This window comes from Epinephelus lanceolatus, chromosome 2, assembly GCF_041903045.1.
Source record: "Epinephelus lanceolatus isolate andai-2023 chromosome 2, ASM4190304v1, whole genome shotgun sequence".
NCBI classification, from domain to species: Eukaryota; Metazoa; Chordata; class Actinopteri; order Perciformes; family Serranidae; genus Epinephelus; species Epinephelus lanceolatus.
The window spans coordinates 32,526,827-32,548,697 of NC_135735.1; the positions used below are offsets into that span (position 1 = coordinate 32,526,827).

The 21,871-nt window shown below is 40.8% G+C and overlaps 1 protein-coding gene across 2 annotated transcripts in view; it reads left to right on the top strand.

Annotated features, from left to right (window-relative positions):
* Nucleotides 1-21,871, top strand: part of mdga1 (MAM domain containing glycosylphosphatidylinositol anchor 1) — a 234,347-nt gene that overhangs the window by 133,358 nt on the left and 79,118 nt on the right. For both annotated transcript variants that reach the window (XM_033627130.2, XM_033627141.2), the window contains exons 5-6: nucleotides 6,373-6,569; nucleotides 9,031-9,163. In XM_033627130.2, coding sequence (XP_033483021.1) covers nucleotides 6,373-6,569; nucleotides 9,031-9,163 — 330 coding nt within the window. The remainder of the gene's footprint in view (nucleotides 1-6,372; nucleotides 6,570-9,030; nucleotides 9,164-21,871) is intronic.

A 21,871-nucleotide genomic window follows, 5' to 3' on the forward strand; every position in this document is an offset into this window, starting at 1 on the left:
TTAAATTTCTCCAGTCACCTTGAGGCGTCCTGTTTTATATATCTAACAAGTTTAGTAAAAATCGATATGGCGGTTAGGCCTAGATAAGAAATTAGCTCTCTAGCACCCCATTTTGTTTGATGGAGTCAATAATGGAGGGGTCCCCTCAGATTATGTGTGGTCATATGCCTACAAAGTTGCGTGGTGATCGGTGAAACCCTTGAGATGTTATACACCTTTATGTGATGAGCCACACCCTCCGCAATATTCATTGCCTTATAGAAGCTCAGTTTTACTAAGTTTTCCAACTTTTGCCAAGAGGGAACTTTAGATACTGGTCCCTAGATTATGTTCACCAAGTTTCATGCAGATCGGGCAAACTTCCTAGGAAGAGATCGATTTTAAGTGTTTTTCAAAAAATTCAAAATGGCGGAAAATCTATAAACTGGAAGTTATGGATTCTTGAGGCAATTTGGTTCCTCATGAGGAGAGGCATCTCTGTGCAAAGTTTCATGTCTCTACGACATACGGGGCATGAGATATGACCATTCAAAGTTTGCAATTTCAGTCGGTTGCTATAGCGCCCCCCATTGGCCAATTGATGTAAAATTGCTTCATTCGCATCCTCCCATGACCCTCTACCACTGTGCCAAATTTCACATGGATTGACTAAGTCAGTGAGGAGAAAAACGTGGAACAGACACACACAGACACACCCACAGACAGAGTTTTCGTCATTATATAGTAAAGAGATTAGAGATATAGTAAAGATATTAAAATGGACATTTTGACTGGCTTTGAGTTAAAAACAACACAATACAAATAATTAAAACCGCATTTCAGTTATTAATAAATCTGTATGTTATGAAATAGCTTTATAAAAAGACAAATTTGCCAGCTCAATGCCCAAAACAGATTTTTTAAAACAGGATATAGTCCAGAACGAACATGCAAAGGCTTGCCTTGGAGGACAGATATAAATCAGAAATGATTAGATATTCCAGTCATCTTTGGGTTCAGGTGTTGCTTTTTATCACATAGTATTAACTTTATACAAGACACGTGATTTTGTGCTTTCTCCACATGCATTCGTCCAAGCTAATTGCAGCACTCTGAGGGAGAACTGAAATGTCTTTGTGTCAGCACTGTGTGGTGTCTGTACGGGAAACAATGCCAGACCCTCAGTTCAGCTTGTAATTTGAAAGCGTAGATGTACATTAAAAGCTGTGGCTAACAAAAGCAGTGCAGTGCAATTGATCTAAACTGTGTGCAAAGGCAGGACGTTGGGGAAATCAGAAGCTTCATTAAAGTTTCATATTGTATTTCTGTACACTTGCAGTTTCATCTTGTGTATCTGTTTACTTAAGGGCCCAAACTGAATAAAGTTAGACTCACTCAGGGAGCTCGGATTGTAAAAGCTTTAACAACACAATTGTCATGTGGAGGAAAAGGAAAGCTGTAAAAGTATTGTCATTGTTTTTTCCATGACTTCAGTAAATTACTTTTGAAATATAAGAGCAGCAGGTACCATTTCTTTTTTTTGTGTTCCAGTGGGATGTCTGTTGTTTGGTCATGTGTGTGCATGCATGCGTGTATCTGTTTGTCTGACCTACTGGTCCCATCAACCTAATATTTTTCTGTACTTTTATGATTGAATGCTCAAGGACCTCTCATGGCTGTGATGATTCACAGTTTTTGAACAATTTTACTGAATGCTCTGTTTTATACTTTCATTGACTGCTGACTCCCTGCTCCTCTTAACAAGTCAGTAGGGGCCACAGGTGATCAACAACATCACATGGCAAAAAGACTTATAGCCATCAGCAAGGCTAAAAACAGCAAGTCATACATAGTCTGTTCAAGGCCACATTTTGGCCTTTGTGGTGGCTCAAAAACTGACATCCATAGAAAGTATTTTATCATTTGGAACCAAAGCATCTGCAGATTAATTCCATACCTGATATGTTGCTAGCCTTTAAAACTAATGCAAAAATGATACAAGATGTATAAAATCTTTTTTCTTTGTTTTTTGTTATCTTTGCCGTCATCTTGATTATAACCCCATGATTCTACGGGGGGCAGCTGTGGTGTGTTCCATCAGCAACATGGCGACTAGAGCTGATTGCAGCCACTCTATCAACTCGTCTTTGTTTGGGCGGGGAGGTGGGAAGGGGTTTTATTGGGCATTGTGTCATAAGTTTGTTTCCATATACCCTTTCTATTGTGGTTACACCTTATTGATGTAACCAACAGATTGTCTCCCCTTTACTCCATTACTGTCATACATACACACTGGACACCCTGAGTGCACTTTTCTAGTTTAATATTAGTCCAGTATTCCAATGTTTACTTTTATTAAGCTAATTATGCCGTACATGAACATAGAAGTGGACCTCTGAGTGACTCTGCAGGGCCTGATCGTTTAAAGTTATATGATGTGCTTGAGAATCTACTCATCTGTGTCTGTTCTGTCTGTGTCAATCTGTCACTTTACACTTTCTCCACATTCACCACATTCATAGTGTCACGAAACAGACAGAATGACAGCAGATAGTCACTCTCACTCACTCTCTGACACACACACACTCACACACCTACATGTACACACACACACACACACACACACACACACTACTGGGGCATTAGTCAGCTAGGATTCCCCCTGCGCTGCAAATGATCTGTGAAAATCATACAGAAAACCTGTGCCAGTCTTGAACAAAGACACACACACACACACACACACACACACACACACACACACACACGCGCGCGCGTATGCACATATCCGCAAATAGAAGTGTGCAAAGGTGCTTGCTCTTTTGCCAGCTCTCTTTCACACACACATGCACACGTGGCACAACCAAGGGGCAGATATCTTTGATAGGTGCCCAGGTTTGATGGCCTGTTACTGGCAGAGGCTTTTAGAGAGGCTGGTGGTACCTCAGTGTCTAGTTTCCTGCTGGGCCCTTTGTCCCAATCTGTGGGTTGTCGTTTTATAAATGAGGGTGTCCACGGGGAGATGAAAGGAATGGAAACAGGTGAGCACTTCACAGAGCACGGTGCTGAATCACTGAGAAAATCGCAAATAACAGACACAGAAATACCTCAGTGCATTAGAATAAGCAGCTTAGCCAGGTCAGACACAATATAAGGAGGTCTAATATTATGTTTTTTAAATACTCAAATACTAAATAATGATTGCATGCATTTTACTGTATTTTACAATATTAAAAATGAGTGGAGATGTATAGGTTTATCCCAAATGTGATTAATAAAAGTAATAAAATAATGCATTAATGTATTTTATAGTAAAGGGGTGGCATGCTGGTGCAGTGGTTAGCATTAGTGGTTAGTCACCTCACAGCAAGAGTGCTCCTGGTTCCAACTACAGGTGCGTTCAGCGTGGGTTTCCTCCCACAATCCAAAAACATGCAGGTTAGGCTAATTTGGTGACTCTAAATTTGCTGTAGGTGTGAATGTGAGTGTGAATGGTTGTCTGGCTCTAAGCGCCCGTCCCAATACCCCCCCTTTAGCCCTACCCCTTGGCCCTACCCCTACATTTGTGCGTTCCCGTGAGGGGTAGTGGTGTCCCAATTCCTTTTTGCGTGTAGGGGTAGGGGGCATAACGAGGGGTAGTGGGTATGAAACTAGCCCTTTGGAGCGAGGGATTTCAGATGCTGACTTGCCAGCGAGGGGTAGACGTCGCCATGGATACCACTGTGCATGAGACAGGGAAAAAAGTTCATACATAGCTAACGTTACCGTCATCAGGTTGCTTGTTATCTAGCTAGCTAGCTAGCTTGCACTATCTGGTGTCTGTCATCTTTCTGCAAAATTGTCGGACTTTTCACATTACGATAACATGCCAGCTAGTATAACTATGCTGCCTCATAATGTTAGCTGGTTAGCTAGCTAGCAGAAGTCCCGTCATCTGTCGTTAATCAAATGAAGCATGATGAATGTGGCAAACACGATTGGTAGGATGAATGAGACTCCATTGTAGATGCCGGTTGGACATGTAGATGGCTCGCAGCTTCCTGTTTAAAATAGTTACGTATGCGTGAATGTAACCGACGCGGTGACGTAGTGAGTGGTGTCCCAATTCCTAGAGAAAGATTTCTACCCCTACCCCTCGTTGCTTCATTTTGAGGGCTAAGGGGTAGTGGGCAATGGCTAGGGGTAGTGCCAAAGGCTAAGGGGTAGTGGACAAGGGGGGGTATTGGGATTGGGTTTAAGTGTCAGTCCAGCAACCTGTCCAGGGTGTACCTTCTCTCACCCAATGTCAGCAGGGATAGGCTTCATTCCCCCTGTGACTCCCAACAGAATAAGCGCTTACGGAAAATGAATGAATGAGCTCATTTTCCAAGACCATTGACTGACTGACTGATTTATGGATTATCAGATACATGTTAGAGTGAAGATGCTTGTTTCTAACATGGTCAAAAGATGTTAAAAGCCAAAGCAAGAAACAAAGGAGCACAAGACACTCAACTTAAAAACTAAAGACACAATCCTGAGGTCAAAAAAACATCAGCAAAAAAATCTAAACACAGCTACAATAACAATGTCATAATCTTTTACCCTGTTCTGTAAAAAGAAGTCCTACTCCTCTCATATTTAAACATACCATCGTTTTAAACATATGATGTCACTGAACAAAGACACACTTTCATTTGGTGTATTTCAAAGCATTTTTGCAGGTCTGATCTGTGTTGCTATTGCATATTCATTATAAACTACTCCGTCTTTTGCACAGGTATCACAACTAACAGAATACTCAAACACATAGAAATGTGATGTTGAAGCCCTTCAGCAAATTTTGCAGCTTTGTATTTTTTTTAAACTATTGTGAAGATGATTTGATGAAACATCTGTAGTCACAAGTGTTCACATGAAAGTTTCAGTGTCGCACCCATTCTGACTCACCCTTCTTTCCCGTCACATTCAGGCAAGCTTTCTGCACACTGTACCTAGCTTCAAAGCATGCAAGACACAGTTACATCACATCCCACGAATTGGTAAATCTTCCCATGCCCTTGTGACTCACCTTTCATTTGAAAAAAAGCAAGCTGTACTCTCTTGCAATTCGTGTGTTTGTTTGTTTTTTGGAGTCACAAAAATTACCTGAACAAGTTCAAGTTGCCTCTGTGTGTTTATGTGCCAGTCTTTTCCCGGAGCTCTAACCTTCAAACTAGAAAAGTGCTCTGATGGTGTGCTGAAGCTGCACTCACTTAGATGCAAGTCCAGATGCGAGTGTGTGTGTGTGTGTGCATGCATGTGTGTGACGCAGCCCTCGTGTGACAGCTGTGCCCTTTTCAACGGCGCTCAAAAATCAAGCATGCTTATCCACACATTGTTTCTCTCAAACATCTCAAGCAAAGATATATTAAATACAAATGCCTCCCTCCGTCACATGGGCCCAACTGAAGTAAGGAATACAGTGGCTGCTCTCCCAGCTCACCTCTTTTCTACAGCTTGCACCATGCTTTCTTGAAAGGGTGCAGCAGGTTTGACACTGGAGAAAGAAAGTGAGGGACAGGGGCAGAGTGGAGAAAAAAGGGAAGGAGAGAGGTAAGCTAGAAAGGCAGGAAAAGGGGGGAAAAGGCTATCCTGCTGTTGGCAGAAATTGTATCCATGATGTTTGAAGTCCGCAACATTCCAATTGGGCTGCAAAGAATCGGGATTACACACACACACATACACACAACTCTGCCCTGTAAGAGATAGAGGCAAGGAGCGAGGAGGAGGGGATAGAGAGGGAGGGATGGTGATGAGGAGTGAAAGTGGCAGTGAGTTTTGGAGAGATGGCAGAAACCAGGGGAGAGCAGCCTCCATGCTTGTGACAGCAGCTGAAATCCTATCCACTGAAGGAAAAGAGAAGGAAAACGAGGCGAGTGGGGGGGGGAAGAGATAAAACTGACAGAAGTAATATATATAAAATAATGTGTGAGAGAATCACAGCCAGAGAGGGGGGATGGCAAAACACGCAGATTGTTTGGACATTTGTGCTCGTTAGAAGCCATGATCAATAGGCAACTGTTTGGACGGTTTGGTCAGTGTGGGTGGGTGATTCAGCCAACAAACAGCACTCGTTTGCCCTTATTTACAGTTGTGTCCCAGTTACCAAATCCCATCCCTGCCACACATAATTTTGCAAATGTTTTGCACAGAAAAGGCGACAACATCATACAAACTGAAGGTTATTTTAACACTATGAAGAATTTTTGCTTTCATAAAACTACCATGTGGGTTCCTGGTCACTTATTACTTGTGTGTGGCAGAAAAAGGTCTTAATAAAGAAGCTTCTGTGGGCATAATAACCAGTATCTCGACCTGCAGCAATACAGTGGCTCTTCGTGTGTTTATTTTTTGTTCCTTTGCTATGTTTTACAGACCTTGACACGCCTGTTTTGACGGTGCACCAGACCATCAGCGATGTGCGTGGCAGTTACTACCAGGAGAAGACGGTGTTCTTGCGCTGCACAGTCAACTCCAACCCTCCCGCACGGTTCATCTGGAAACGTGGGAGCACGCTCATCGAACAGAGCAAGGACAACGGAGTGGACATCTACGAACCGCTTTACACTCAGGTACACATGAGCACATAAACAGCGCGGACACAAGGCCAGGTGTGCCGTCACTCTCCACTTACTGCTCTGCCCTTTTTTAAAGATTGCCTCACAAAATCCTCCCCACTTTATCCTCCTTTACCCCTGGTCTTGAGGAGAATTTTTCACTTTGAATCTTTTTCTGTCTAACATTAATTGCTTACATAAACACTGCAGTGCACTGTGGTTGTGACCCTGGCTTGTGACCAAGCTTTGTTAAAACAAGCTCTGACTAGTATAACACATTCACTGTCTGTGAAGTGTTTCGCCACTGTGTGGTGAAGCTGGTCCTGGATGCTATATCAGAGCTAGGTTAACATCATCATCTCCACCCTGTCCTTTATTTGATTTGGGGACATTTATCAACCCCAGCCAAACTTGATATTTGATATTATGTCACGTTCACCAAACATACTGTAGGAGCTAAGCCTATTACTTGCAGCTAGAGATGTTTCACCCGGACTGACCTGGCTGACGCGCTTCCCCATTTGATGCCACAGCTTCCTTGGTGCAGTTTCCAGCTGCAGAAAAATCATCGTATTTATTCATACCAGCAAACACAGTTTGAATAAGTGTCCATTTCTTTATCTTTCATCCAAACCGAACACGCAGCTTTCAGCACGTTTCCCACTGTCCTGCACCACAGCGGTCAAAACCCTTTTGCCCTTCCGAGGTGAAACACTTGACGGGAACAATGTTGTTTCTACCTTTATAAACTAAAGCTCCAAATACCAAATACCATACCAGCACCACACAGTGTACATAAATGAGTGAAGTGACATATTCAGCTCTTACACATACTATAGTCCCCCTCAAAACCTTTTCTCTTGTAACTTCAAAAGGGAAACATACTTTTTGAAAATATGAAAAGTATAAATCTAACCTGTGTCTTGCTACACTAAAAGTCAGCCAGCTCAGGAAGCTAACGTTAGCTTGACTAGCTAGCTGAAGCTGATAAAATCTGTAATCTTCAGCATTACAACTGAAGAAAAAGAACTATGCTTGCAGGATAGAAATGGATAGAAATCTCCCACCATTATCATTGTAAAAAGCATGTGTTCCATATGAGAACAGAAAGCTTGACAGGTTTAACAATGGTAACTATGCAGAAAAAAGACCAAAGGCCTTTGCACAATGAGTACATGTTTTGTGTGCAGCAACCTTGGACGCTGAGAGTGCATTTTATTGCATTTCCAGATAGGCTAACTTTACCTTCTCTTTATTATTATATATATATATATATATATTATATCTCTTATTTGCTGGCCCACTGTCCACTATTGCTGTGTTCCTCTCTCTTGTTGTGGATGCTTGTGTCCTTCAGGTTAGGCCACGTTTTCTTTCGACCAGTTCTTTGGCAAACAACTCTCTAAAGCTCTTGATGGATGCAAATAATTAAAAAAATTGAACCTGTTGAAAATTTGATGATGGTTAAAAGTGTTTGAGACAGTGTGTACACGTGATTGACACAACATGAGGTCATATTTATTTTCAAACATACGACAATTTCGGAAAAATATGGACCTGGTGTGCAAAGGCCTTAAGAGAACAGTCAACTGCGCACTCCTCAGATTTTGTCTTTACCTTCAGTATCAGAGTAAACCAGGTAATTGTTGCTCGTACAGTGCAAATAGAAACAGCAACTAGTCAAAGCAGAGGGATTTTAGAGCACACTCTTCACATTAGCACAACTGCTCCCTTTTTCTCCACTTTCCAAAGCATCAGTCAGCCACACAGCAGTGCCCCTCGAGTTCAATTAGCCAACCAGAAGAGCTGTTCCCAGGGCTGCACCAGACACTGTTTGCCCATCACCTCCTACTGTTGCAGGCAGAGAGTCATTCAGTATCAGACGCAAAGTCTTGATCTGAAAAACCATCAGGGATGTTGAAAGAGATGTGTGTCTTTTTCTGTGTGTCCAAGAGAGCGTGCACACTGTGTCTACATGAGACGCACAGAGAAAGCTTCTGGAGTTGCAAGAGACATCGTGTTATGAGTAGCCGGGGAGAGAGGATGGATGGATTTAGCTTTTATTTTGGCACTGACTATCAGATCGCTTTCATTTTCCTAATGGTCTCATGTGAAAGCCATTTGAAATGCATCATTCATATTGCTCTATATGTAGATTTGAGATGCTTCAGTTGATAATCAGGGCATGTCAGATATACAAACGGTGTGTGTGTGTGTGTGTGTGTGTGTGTGTGTGTGTGTGTTTATCTCAGTGTGTCTTTGACCCTGTTTATCAAACTGCGGCTCATGAAAAATTGAAGTCACTTTTACACAAGATTACAACCCAGTTTAGAACAGGCTGCGCTTTCTCATTGATGCAGTGTTATGTGTTATGTAGGCCTATGGAAATATGTGTCCCATTAAAGATTTTATGGTCAAATAGTTTTTATATTTTAGCATGATATTGTCATGTGTGTGTGTGTTTTGTCCCATCCAGGGTGAGACCAAGGTGCTGAAGCTGAAAAACCTCAGACCCAAAGACTTTGCTGATTACACGTGCCAGGTGTCCGTCCGCAATGTGTGTAACATCGAAGACAAGTCAGTCACCTTCAGGCTCACCAATGCCACATGTAAGTTTTTGGATCGTTCCTTTAAAAAAAACACACCAACACAAATGAATACTTACGTCCTTGCTGACATGTGCATGCCTTCACGAAGCCAAGCTTTTCTCCTCCGCTATCATTTCCTTGCTTCGACTTATGTTGTCTCTTTCTTTGATTCTCCCATCTCATCTGACTTTTCTCTGCATGCTCGTTGTCTCTTGGCTCGGGAATCTCTTGCTGCCTGTCTCTTTCTCTCACTGTTAAAACGTCTCCCATCTTTACCCGTGCCTCCTTTCATCCTCTCATTTCCTCACTTCCTTTAATCTAACTCTCTCTCCGTCTTCTTTTCCTTTCTTTCCCTGAGTTTTACCTCTACCCTTTGACTCTCCACTCGGATTTTGCTCTCAGCCTCTCTGTCTCCGCGCCTGCCTCCCAGCGTGCCATGTTGTCTATCTGTCTTGTTTTTCCGTTGCTGAGAGCTCATCTCAAGGCCGTCAGCTGTAATTCAGTTGTCACACTCCCTGTTATCTCCAATTCACTCTACACAGCTCTGTCCATCTCCACGCCACCGCCCCAGCAACTGTGCTACTTACGACAACATTGTTGCCGTTGACAACACTGTCATGACTGTTATGGTCAAACTGATTCACCACAGGGGAAAGCCCTGCGTTTTTTTCTGTTGTGTTTATTTTCTCGACTTCTCTCCCTTTCCTCTTGCTTCATTTTCTAAATGACAGCCAGCCTTGGAAATCTTGCAAGACAATGAATTGTTTTATAGCGTTTTATTGAAGTGTTTTCCAAACCCATTATCAGTTATATTGAAATCCTTTTAGTAGCATGAGTATATTAATATGGAAGGTCCTTGTTGTCATTTTTTATGAAACATATGTCCTACATGCTCAAGAGCCATTTGAAGATAGCAGGACTGTTCAGGGCTTCTTATCTTAATCCAGTATTTTTCAAGGTCAGAGGGCTGGAATAGATATGAACTGAAAATGTGGATACAGCAAAGTAATGTAATGCTTGCTTTAACTGAAAGGAGGCTTTAGGTTAGAAAAGCAGCCTTTCGACCAAAACATAGCTTCTTTGAATCCCCAAACTGGTGGTGAAAATGAAAGATTAATACTCCCTTAAAGGAGTTTGACATTTTGGAATATACACGTTTATGCTTTGTTGCCCAGAGTGAGATTATACAATTGATGCACTCATATATCTCTCAGTTAAATACGACGCTACAGCTGTCAGCCTGGTGGCATGGCTTAGCACGAGGACTGGAAACAGTCTTGCTTATAAATTAAGATGTGTGTGTATGTTTGTATAGCCCCGTTTCCACTAAACACTTTCAGTATGGTACCTTTAGAACCAAAAGTAACCCTTCAGACATGGTACCTAGACCCTAGTGTTTCAAGTGCAAACAGTATGCTTAAATGTGTGTGGGTGTGGGGGGTGTTGTCACTCGCTGCTCCGTCCAACACTCACACATCTGACACAGATGGAGGTCTGAACCTCGTTTATTGTCCACAAAACAAGGCTGCACGCAGACATTTTCAGAACAAAGTAAAACAGGATACAGTGAGAGTCTCTCTCAATGGGATATTTAAAAATAGAGGGTTTGTGCATTGAGTCCTTCTCAGGCAAGCTCAGGGGTTTAGTGTTGCCAGAGCCCACAGGAACAACATTCTGTGATGCTTTTTTTTTTTTTTTTGTCATCTCCAAGTGAGGATTAGAATATATGCAGTTGACATAACCTGGTCGAAATTAATATATATAAACACTTGAAGATCCACTTATTACTAAAAGTGTGTGTCATACAAAAACAAAAATAATGGTCAAAGTTGTTTCACGTCATCAAGTCATGCATTGAGTAACATTACAAGTTAAAGTTCCACCTTATATTCAATTAAGTTATTCTTTCTCAGACAGCTGCTGCAAGAGGCAGCAAAACATCCTTATATTTTATAGTTACAGTCTACTAATGACACTCTTCACGGTATGAACAGTGGTTACATGAGCCTCAAAACCAGCCACAACTCAGCCCTGAGCAGAGTGACTGTCCACTTTTGATCAATCAACAGACTGCAGTGTTCACAGCTACACCTTTTTGCACCAGATCTGTGTGCTAGGTACCCCAACAGAGGGGGGACCAAAAATGGGGACAGTATGGAACAGTTCCATTGGTACCATCCACAACTTTTCAGTGTAAAAAGAAAAAAGCGTACCGAACTGAACCGTATGGCTCGGTGGAAACGGGGCTTTTGTATGTATGTATATTAGGGTTGGCTAAAAATTTTCAAACTGGTTTGATATTAAAAGAGTGGGCCGGTATACCAAATTTTAACAGGTGTCGTACTTGACTCAGCAGCAGTTTCCAAGTGTAACATAATGACACTGTGTCCCACAAGCAAACAAGTGTCTGACTATCATTTTGCATCACATGACATCAAGGCTCTCTGTCCACACTGAATCCATTAAATATGCACTTGTGTTACTTCATGTAAACAAACCAGTACATATCAGCTGTGCACAGGAAATTGTACTAAAGATGTAACCACTTTAAAGGTGCGTGAGTAGCCTACTTGCTATCTTCCTATGTTTCAACCACTAAACATAAAGACATTGAATATAACCTATAGCAAGTCATCTAGCAATGGTCATTTACCTACCAGAGACTTTCAGCTCTCTGGCGATCTCTCTTCAGCCAGCTGCACCTTATTCAGGTTTTAGTGACATAAGAAGGAATCTTACAGATAACTTCATGAATCAGCTTTTTCTTATCCATTGCAGTGCTTTTAAAGCATGCCACACTTATAAATAGAAACAGGGTATCTGACAAAGTTCAGCTCAAAATGGCAGCACTGCAGCACCCATAGCAAGTTAGGACACCTCTTTTGTCAGCTTTAAATCTCTTGAGAGACTAACTCTGCCATGTCTCCTCTCGTCACCCCAAAAAACACACAAACTTTCTAATGAACAAAGTGCACCACTTGTCCCCCTTACTGTACCTCTTGTACTGAAATGTAGTCTTCTTCATGTTGCCAAGCTCTGCAGTAAATTGTGCGCAGCCCGTCGGACACGATTGGTTTCGTCAGTCCATTTATAAACCAACATAAAATTATGTTAATCACAATGTCATATTGCTTATTCCTAATGCAATGAATGTTGGATTAAGTGTGGTGATGCTGTCGGCACAGGTTGCTGATGTAGGCTACTTTTTAATTTGCCACAAGTGTCATAATGACAAATTCCAGTTCAGCCAGTTTGCATAAAATCAATCAAAGCTCGTACATCAGACCACTGACAAAACTGGAAATGGACCCAACTCAAATCTATATATGTAGATATGTACAGTATGTATTTAATACACACAAAAGTTGTGCATAACCCTGGTAGCTTCACATGTACCGATTTATGAGGGTGTCATTGATCTTCTCATTTAGCTGTCAGCAAGAAAGCAAATAAGCAAGTCTCTTAAAATGTAAAACTATTCCTTTAACATGAAATTGCCCTTGAACAAGGCCCTTATCCATACCTGATAGAAGACGGTTGATGTGTGGTGCTATTCAGTTCTCATGTTGGGAATGATAGCTTTGAATGTGATGCAGGAACTGGTGATTAAGTGGATATTCCAAGGTTAGAAAAAACAGCAAACGTTGCGCTATGTTTTAATGATAGCCACGAGTCTCCATGACTTTTTACTTTTACCTTTTATTTACAGACTTTGAACTTAAGGAGAGGTTATCAATTGAGCAATATGGTGTCTTACAGATAAGAGATAAATGTTCCCAGGAGTCTTCTAAAGTGAGCTGAAGGTGGAGAAGATAAAAAAAAAGAGACTGTGATAAAGTTGAGAGGAGAGGAAACAGAGTCTGGCATCTCTGTGAAAGAGCGAGCATGAGAGAGGAGTGGTTGCAAACACACAGAGAAGGAGGAGGAAATGAAAGGGAGTGAAGTGGACAGAAAGTAAGAGATGGACGCTGCTTGCTGAAATGCTTCAGAAAAACAGAGTGACGCTAATGAATTAGCCCCAGGTGAATGAGACATGCTATCAATTAGAGCAGACAACACAGCGGACCAGAGATGATAAATGGTGCACTATGATAAAAGAGAAATGCTTTGAACACTGAGTGACAGAACACGAAACAAAATGGCTAAAACATTTATGGACTTCAAGCCCCAGTACAGATTAACACTGAACACTAACTGTGTCATGGTTCTGGTTTATCTCAACACATGAATGGCTTTTGAAAGTAAGTAAGTCAAGTTTATTTATAAAGCATGTTTAAAACCAACCAGAGTTGACCGAAGTGCTATATTAAAGTGAACGACCCAACAAGTCAGGAAAAAAAACAACAGCACCAAAAAAGCCACAATTACTATTAAGAATAGTAAGATCAGTTCATGAAAAATAAATGATTATAAAATATTTAAACTATTAAGAACAACCAAACGCCATTGTAACATGTACCCCTTGAGATTTGTCTTCAAAGTGTCAGTGCAGGGGTAACATTTGATCGACCACATCTCTTACCCACTGGCCTCTGTTGAGGAATAGTTAAAAACAAATATTCTGAAGACCCAGGCCTACAGTTGAATATGGGCAGAGAAGTTGTGAATTGTATAGGTATGCCAGCCCATGTATGGCTTTTAAAACAAATAAAAAATGTTTAAATAAATAAATAAATAAATGTATTTCACAGGTGCCAAACAGGGATATAGTGCCAGTGTAATACTGTCTCTTTCTTGGTACATGTGAGATGTCTTTCTAAAAATGTCTAATGTATACATGTATACATTACATACAGCTACATATGTTTACAGATTAGATATTGACCGATTTTTAATGGCCAATATAATGATGGTAGTTTTCAACAGGAAAAAGTCAATTGCCGATTAATTGGCCACTAACACCTGGATTTCTTTGTTTTTTCCTTACTATTGACACTACTTGGACAAGGAAAGTGTGTGCTTTAGCCTTTAATGAGTTTTTGCACATGCATTTTCTCCGAAAGGTGCTTTGGTTCGTGACTGCGACAGGACAAAGCCTACACATTGGTAGTTTGTCTGAAATTGCTTTCAACTGGCTCCGATTGTTTGCTGGTGTTCATAAGTGCTCGGACTTTTCCATGGCTGCTCCAGACCCGATGCACAGAATCAGCATATGGCACTGAGTTGGTTTTAGGAGGAGCTTTAGGAGGATCAAACTGTGCGATTGATATTAATCAATGGATAATTATGGGGCTGGATTATTAGTTAGAGTATAGGCTGATGCCGAACTGGTGAGTAAAACTGGAAAGTTTCTTGTCCTTGTATTGTGTAGGTCTACAAAGACCTTTTATATGGCCTGCTCATAAATGACAGAACACAGAATAAATTTATTTTTTTCCTTTATTTTCTGACTGCAGTTGAACAGTATAACAATAGAATTAAATCTAAAACATTGAGCAAAGCAGATAATCACAGAACATTGCGGGGAAAAAACTGAATGAAAACAGGTCTGTGATGACATGAACGCCATTAAACAGCCTTGCAGTAAAATCAGCTGTTCCCTGGGACAAAGTCACATTTTATATCGCCAGGAAAATGCAGGGGATGATTGCTTTCCGACAACATCATATCTGATGTAAGGTGAAAAATGTGACTGAAAGTTTGTTGTGCATTTATGGCTTGAGAGCACTGAGTACCAGCCCCTTCCGGTCTCAAAGTAATAATGACTTAATAGTTGTTTAGATTATCAGAAATCAATTACACACACATTGCTAGTGGCCTGCTGCTTACTTGCTACTGTGCAAAAGCCTTACAGCTGTACCCACGTGACAAGTGGAGGTTATAGCTATCAGCCACTATCGGACCCCCGTTCGGCCATTAACAGTAGTTTATATAAAGTCAGCCAATCCGATGAATTGATCGACCTCTATTACAGACTTTTACTCTCAACTTTTTTAAAAATAATACTTAATGTTAAAGGTTAGGGCAGTTGATGTGAGTGCTAGCCCTTGTTCACTTTTGGCTCAATAAACCACACATCACTGTCACCAGCTGTGACATATCTTTTTGTAAAACAGTCACAGAAAGTGTTGTTGAAAATCAACAGGTAGAAAGACAAACAGGTGCTGTATGTGATAGGTGTTCCTCACTCTCATTCCCTTCTGTCTGGACCTCACAGCCTCACAGAGTGGGAAAGAAGGAGGGAAGAAGGTTGGTTGTGTGTGTGTGGGTGTGTGTGTGAGAGAGAGAGATAGAGAGAGACAGAGGGACAGAGAGAGTTCAGGTCACTAATAGGATGAACAGACTAGGAGGAGAGGATGGAGAAAGCTGAATTTCTTTCTTTCTTTCTTTCTTTCTTTCTTTCTTTCTTTCTTTCTTTTTTTTCACATTTTTTCTCCATTTCTTCCACACTTTTCTACTCCTACTACACATGTTGCCAACTGCATTAACATGAGTCCCCAGACTATACGCTCATTGTCATAAACCTCATATTTCCCACCAAAATACAGAACTGGTATCAATACAGTAAAGAATACAAACAAGTACAAAAGCAAATGGTACAAAAATATTACTCCCAATCATATGTTCAAAGTTAGCTTGTTAGGTTGTTAGAACACATTATCTCCATAACACTCAGAGACAATATCAAGAGAGGAACAGGCAAAGTGGGAATAAAGTAATACAGGAGACAAATAACACTGCTTTTCAGACAAGTGTAAACATGATGATGTTATCTCAGAAAATCACAACTCAGATCTCCAAAACAACCCTGAAATGACAAAAGTTACAGACAGGGAAACACCGAAAAGAAATTATTAATAGGGAACAGAGGAGATGAAATACACAGAGGGCAAAGAGTGTGTGGGAGAGAGAGACAGAAGGACATATGAGATAGAGAGATTGTAAAAGAGGAAAACAAACAGCAAGTTGCTGCTTTGTTTTTTATCCTCTATAATATTTATCTAATGAGCGTATTTTGTTATTCCCCACTGAGCTCCCTTTTGTCCTTGTGGCGTCAGTCACTGCTTAGATTAGATTCATCCAACTAGGTCACGCCATCACCGCTGATTCACCGTGCGGGGACAAGGGGATTGATTGATTTTTATATCATAATCCCAGCCTGGGATTTGAGTACGGGGCTTCTGCCCTCCAGTAACTGCTGACAGCGGCCAAATCCTCTTCCCCCTGCCTTTCATAAAAAGAACACAGGGGCAATGCTCCGAAGCTTGTCATGTTATTTAAAGTGGTGTAGCACGGGGGTGGAGGGGGGTAGTTGAACAAGGCCTGGACATGTGGAGGGATGGAACAAAACAATAGATTGCATTAGATTGATTTCCAGCACAACTGAATGTGGACTTTGGATTTTGTCACGTATTGTTTGTTTCAAATTAGCAGGAAAATGTGCACAAGGACATAAATATGAAAAAGTCATAAATTAACCAATCAGTCATCACAAACTACTGCTGTATATTTATACGTTCTGAAAGTCTCTTTATTTCTTCTTAGTCAGCCAAGTCATTTTCCTCTTTCGCCTTTAACAAAAACACCACCTCCACCATACCCAGTACCCTGCTCCTACGAAGCTAATATGACAGCTACAAGTTTTACAACAGAACAAACAGAAAGAAAAGGGCAATCATTCATTTTAACAAGTTCAGCTGAAGCTAAAAACTTGTACAATAAGGTAAATTATTAATTCAACCTGACATGTTTCCTAGTAGTGGGCTCCTGCAGAGGTCTAGGTATAGGGTGATGCAGGGATGACATTTATTTGTTGGCCAAACTCAAAGTTAGATCCCCTGGTTCCCTCAACAAAAAGTCAAGAGGACTTTCCATTTGAGTTTTGATTACTACTACAACACTACTTTTCTAATTCCTGAAGCCTAAATGCAGTCTCCAGAAGTGAAAAGCTAATGTCTGGCTATAAACAGACTACACATAAAGGATTGAAGATCCAGGAGTGGGGTGTTTACTGAAGTATTTTGTGTCGTAAAACAAAACATGATAATCTCTTAAAGTTCAGTGTTTGGATTTAGGGGAATATATTTGCAGAAAGAGAATGTAAGCATCTTTTTTTGATGTACAATCTTCTGAAAATAAGACTCATTGTGTTTTTGTTACCTTAGAATGAGCAGTTTATATCTACATAGGGAGTGGGTCCTCGCTACTAAATGACCCTAGATAGGACCGTTCACATTGTCGTTTGCCACCATAGCACCATAGCAGCACTGGAAAAAGTTTTTTTGTTGTTGTTGTGAAACTGCTAAATTCAGCATTTTAAACAGTTTAAATCACTAGATTACTTTGTTTTTGAGAGGAAGAGACCTCTGTGGGTTATTAAGCTCCCGATTAAAAACCTCCTGAATGTCTGGATCTTAAGTTATCAGAGAAAAAAGGTGAGCACACATTAGCAGGTGCTGGGCTAGCAGCTCATCTGTGATGAGTCAAACAGTGTTGATTTGTAATGTGTAACTGAGTTAATTAGTGTTTTACCAGCTTTAATCACCAGGTCCATTTGTTTTCTCTGTTGATGATTCAGCTCTCTATAAAAACATCCCGTACAATGAACACTGAAGGAATCTCCAATGGGAGAATTTTCAGCTTACCACTAGTTGCCACTAAATCCCTCACACTGCTCATTTAAACTTGTGTTAACCACAGATGTTCTTTATGGCATCTAACCCATACCCTCTGACTTCAAAATGAAGGAAGCAGTAGTGCTAAAATCTCATTTTGGGGTTTTAGGACTTATTCTTTCAGCACTCTAATTGCAGCATTATAACTGAATCATAAAACAGCCATTACGTGTATGTATAATCACTGTATAGTGAAATATTGCTGTGAAAAAGCTGCTTCACATACAGAAAGAAAAAATGGGCTTTTTTACAACTGTCACATTAATTATTAATTGTCAGGTTTAGACAACTATTTACAGTTAATATATGTAAGAGACTTTCTGACAGTTTCTAAAAGCTGTGCCTTTGATGCACTTGTAAAACTCATCATGCAGCTCCATGCGTCAATGAAGGTGATTTTAATCCCCTGGTTTGTTGACACAAATGGAACATAATGCAAAATCACTGAAAAATGAAAGAAAAAAAAACCCCAAATTAAACAATGATACAAAAACACATACACACTCACACACTCACACACACACACACACACACCATGATTTAAAGCTTCTGACAACCTCTGAGCGAACAGAGTCCGCCGCTAAATCTGAACAATGGTGCAGTTGATTCAGTCTTTTATTGATTACTGTAACTCTCACTACAATATACCTTCATAATAATATGACAGTCGTACAAGTGTGTAATATATATGATAAGATCAATAGGTGGCAAATGCTATTGCACATGAATTCCCCCCTGAAAAACGGAGGATCAATGGGCAATCTGCAATAACCCTTAGTACTGTAAAACCTCTGTGGTAGGACATTGTACTGCATCTGTGCAGTCAGTTTTATGTAAGGCTATAATCCATGTCTGAGTGTAGTCATGTGGAAGAGAGAGCGAGTCAGAAAAAAAATGGAAAATGAGAGGGGCAAGAAAGAAGACATTTAACATCTAAAATCATCTAAAGCTTTAATTTCTTTAAAGATATTGTGTGTTCATCTGTTTCAATATATTGTGTTTCTGTTTTTTTTTTTAAATTTATCTTCATATATATCTGACCAAAAAAAATATGTGTGTCTGGTCTGTATGGATATAAGTTAAAGGCATCCCACAGGAACTTTTACACTGTTTAGTTCCTAACCATCTTTACGAGGACATTTTCTCAAATCCAGTCCAGTCAGGGGATCAGTGTGGGGATATACAGCCACACCACTGGCAAGAATCAATTTACTCATAAGGCTGCTTTGATCATTTTTTGGTGAAGGCACTGGAAGGGCCTTTGAGAATCTTCAAATTTCAGTTCTGTGCCCTCTGCAATTGACCTGTCCAGTTTTAAAACCTATTGCTTTAATTACACAAGTGAGCATGCAGCCTCTTTTCAGCAGCACTCACAGAATGACCTGAACTCTACACGTGCTCAATACAAATGATAGTGTTGGATTTAAATTGGCAACACTCTCATCACAATCTGCATCTTTGAACTATATCCTAATGCAGTCCAAGTCCTGGCTCCTGATGAAATATTTCAACCTGAGAACACTGTCTTCAATCTGGTAGCTTTACATTGCATTTCATGTATCAATCAAACGTCTGGGTTATTTGTATTTGTACACCTGTAAATGCATAATCACGCAAGTCAGCACTTTCTTTCATCTGGTGTGTGGTGTATATTTTCAATAATTGCTTGCATAGCTGATATGGACTAATGCACATCAGTTTCCAGATAAACAAATATAAGTGCATACACACAAAGGCACACAAACACTATGGGTGTAAACACAGACACACTCATGCTGATGGCTCAGTTTGTAAGAGTGTAAAGAGCAAAGACACACACACACACACACACACACACACGCAAACACACACTTTCTTCCTTCCTTCCTTCCTAGTCAAGCATTTTTCTCAATATTTATTTTTCTCCACACTCACTCTCAGTTTACACACAGCAGCCTTTTCTCACAGTAGACATTTTGACTTGTTATAGTAGTAAAATCCAACCCAGTCTCACTCCTTACTCGTCAAATACCAAGGTTTGTTGATTGGCTCTCACGGTGAGTCACCCTGTAGTGGCGTTATGAGACACACTGTTCAGTGGTATTTTTTGACAGTCTGAGCATATACCGTAGGTGGGTGGGCAACACATTCGCACTCCGACCTCGTCACATATTGACATTTTGGTCACGGACTTTCCACTTTCACATACAACATGCAAGGTACCGAGGGTGCTTTGGTTGTTGATGTACTGGGACACCGTGTCAGGTCCTCTTCTTTCAAGATACACTTCCGTTTTCACAGGAAATTTAACGTTTACATACAGTTCAAAATAAACGCTCTACATCAGTACAACACCGCGAAATGACGTTTCTTTGACTTCAACAACAAAAGCATGTGGTTGGGTTTAAAGAACAAGGTCTGACTTTAGAATCTCACAATCGCAAACACGGCTCTCTTGGGTTAAAGTCGGTGGTTGTACTGTAAGACCCATCCACCACCCCTCCTGCCCACCCCACACTTTTTCTGCCTTATCTTTCGTCCTTGTCCTGCCCCATTTACCCCAATGCCGCCGGGCGCGGCTAAACTATAACGGCAACCGGCCGCGTATCATGCCCATGTTACAGCACGCCTTTTTTCATTGGTTCCTGACACCACAAGTCACCGCCCAAGCATTGGATTTCAACAACTTTGAAGTGAGACTGGGCTCAGATGGGAGGGGTGATGGATCAGTCAAACACACATAAAACTTTCAACCAGGAACCTGTAGTTAATCTTGCGTGTTAAAACAAAAGTCAGTGGTGCCTAAACCTAGGCTGGTAAACCTAAAAATAAAGTTTTTACCTACATTCTAAGTTTGTTTTGAAAAGAGATTATATGCACTTAACCAGTAGCAACTGTACATTTCCTATAAAAACGGAAGTTTGTATTGAAAAGACACTGCATGTAACAAGCAGAAACGGACATGCTGTCCCCAGGCATCCAAAACTGATGCTGGAGGGGTACATAGCAGGTTATATTTTGGCGTGTAGGTCCACTGACCACTGTAATTTGTCGAAATATCTTTAGTGACAATGGCCTTTTTCCAGTTCTCTGTTGTTTTGGTTTTACTTCATGCTGCAATTAAAATTCAGATCAGTGTCTTCAACTGTTCCTTTTCCAAACTCTAGCAAACACTATATATCATTGCTAAATAAATAGAATACTGCAAGATGTACAGTGCACTTGAATACTCTGGGGCTCGCCCTAGTTGAGAGTATTATGTACAGAGGTACAGTAATAGCCACGATCCTTCATTTTCCAAATCACTCTTGGAACGTTTCCTCCTATAGGCTCCTAAGAATCAACAGAAACCTTTTGGCTGGTAGTCAGCCTCCTAACCCCTAAGCCAACCTTCCGCCTCAGGCTTACTATATTTTTTGGCTGACATAAAGGTGACACCCACTGTTCCTGGGTATAAAACACAAACATACAACACCTGTCAGCATACACCTCCATCTAAACCTTTAAGCTTTTATTTCCAGCTGATTTCCCCGCCAATAACCCCTCTGCCTTTACCTAATAGATTAAATCCCACAAATGTGAAAGAGGCAGTGCAGCATGGCGGTGAGAGAGAAAGCAAGTTATAGAGAGAATGCAGTGCACACAGAATGCAGAAAGAATGAGAACCAGGTATAGAGAGACAGGGGAAAGTAAAAAGACCGATATTGAAGATACAGAGGTGACAAACTGACAGAGAGAAAATGCGAGAGAGGGAGTGAGGAAGTGTGAGCGTGGAGGAGAGAGGCATTTGTTACCTGGTTGTAAACTGCTGTGCTGCACATAAATCCCATTACTTTGGGAAGAGCGCTGGCTGATCCCACCGTTACCGTCACCCACGCATCCCCAGGAAATTGAAGCTATAATTCTCAAATCCTCAGTTCCTCCCCCCTTGGCTTCACATATAGTGTTCTCTCCTGTTTTTTTCTTCTTCCTAGACTTTCCTGAACTGTACTTTTGGCCTTTTCTGTTCTTGGAATTTTAATATATTTAGCTGTTTATTGATTTGTAAGGTTTCTTTTTATAGTATTTACATTAACATTCACCTATACCTCAATTAGTGTCCTGTCAACCAGCACATTCAGAGGAAAACCACATG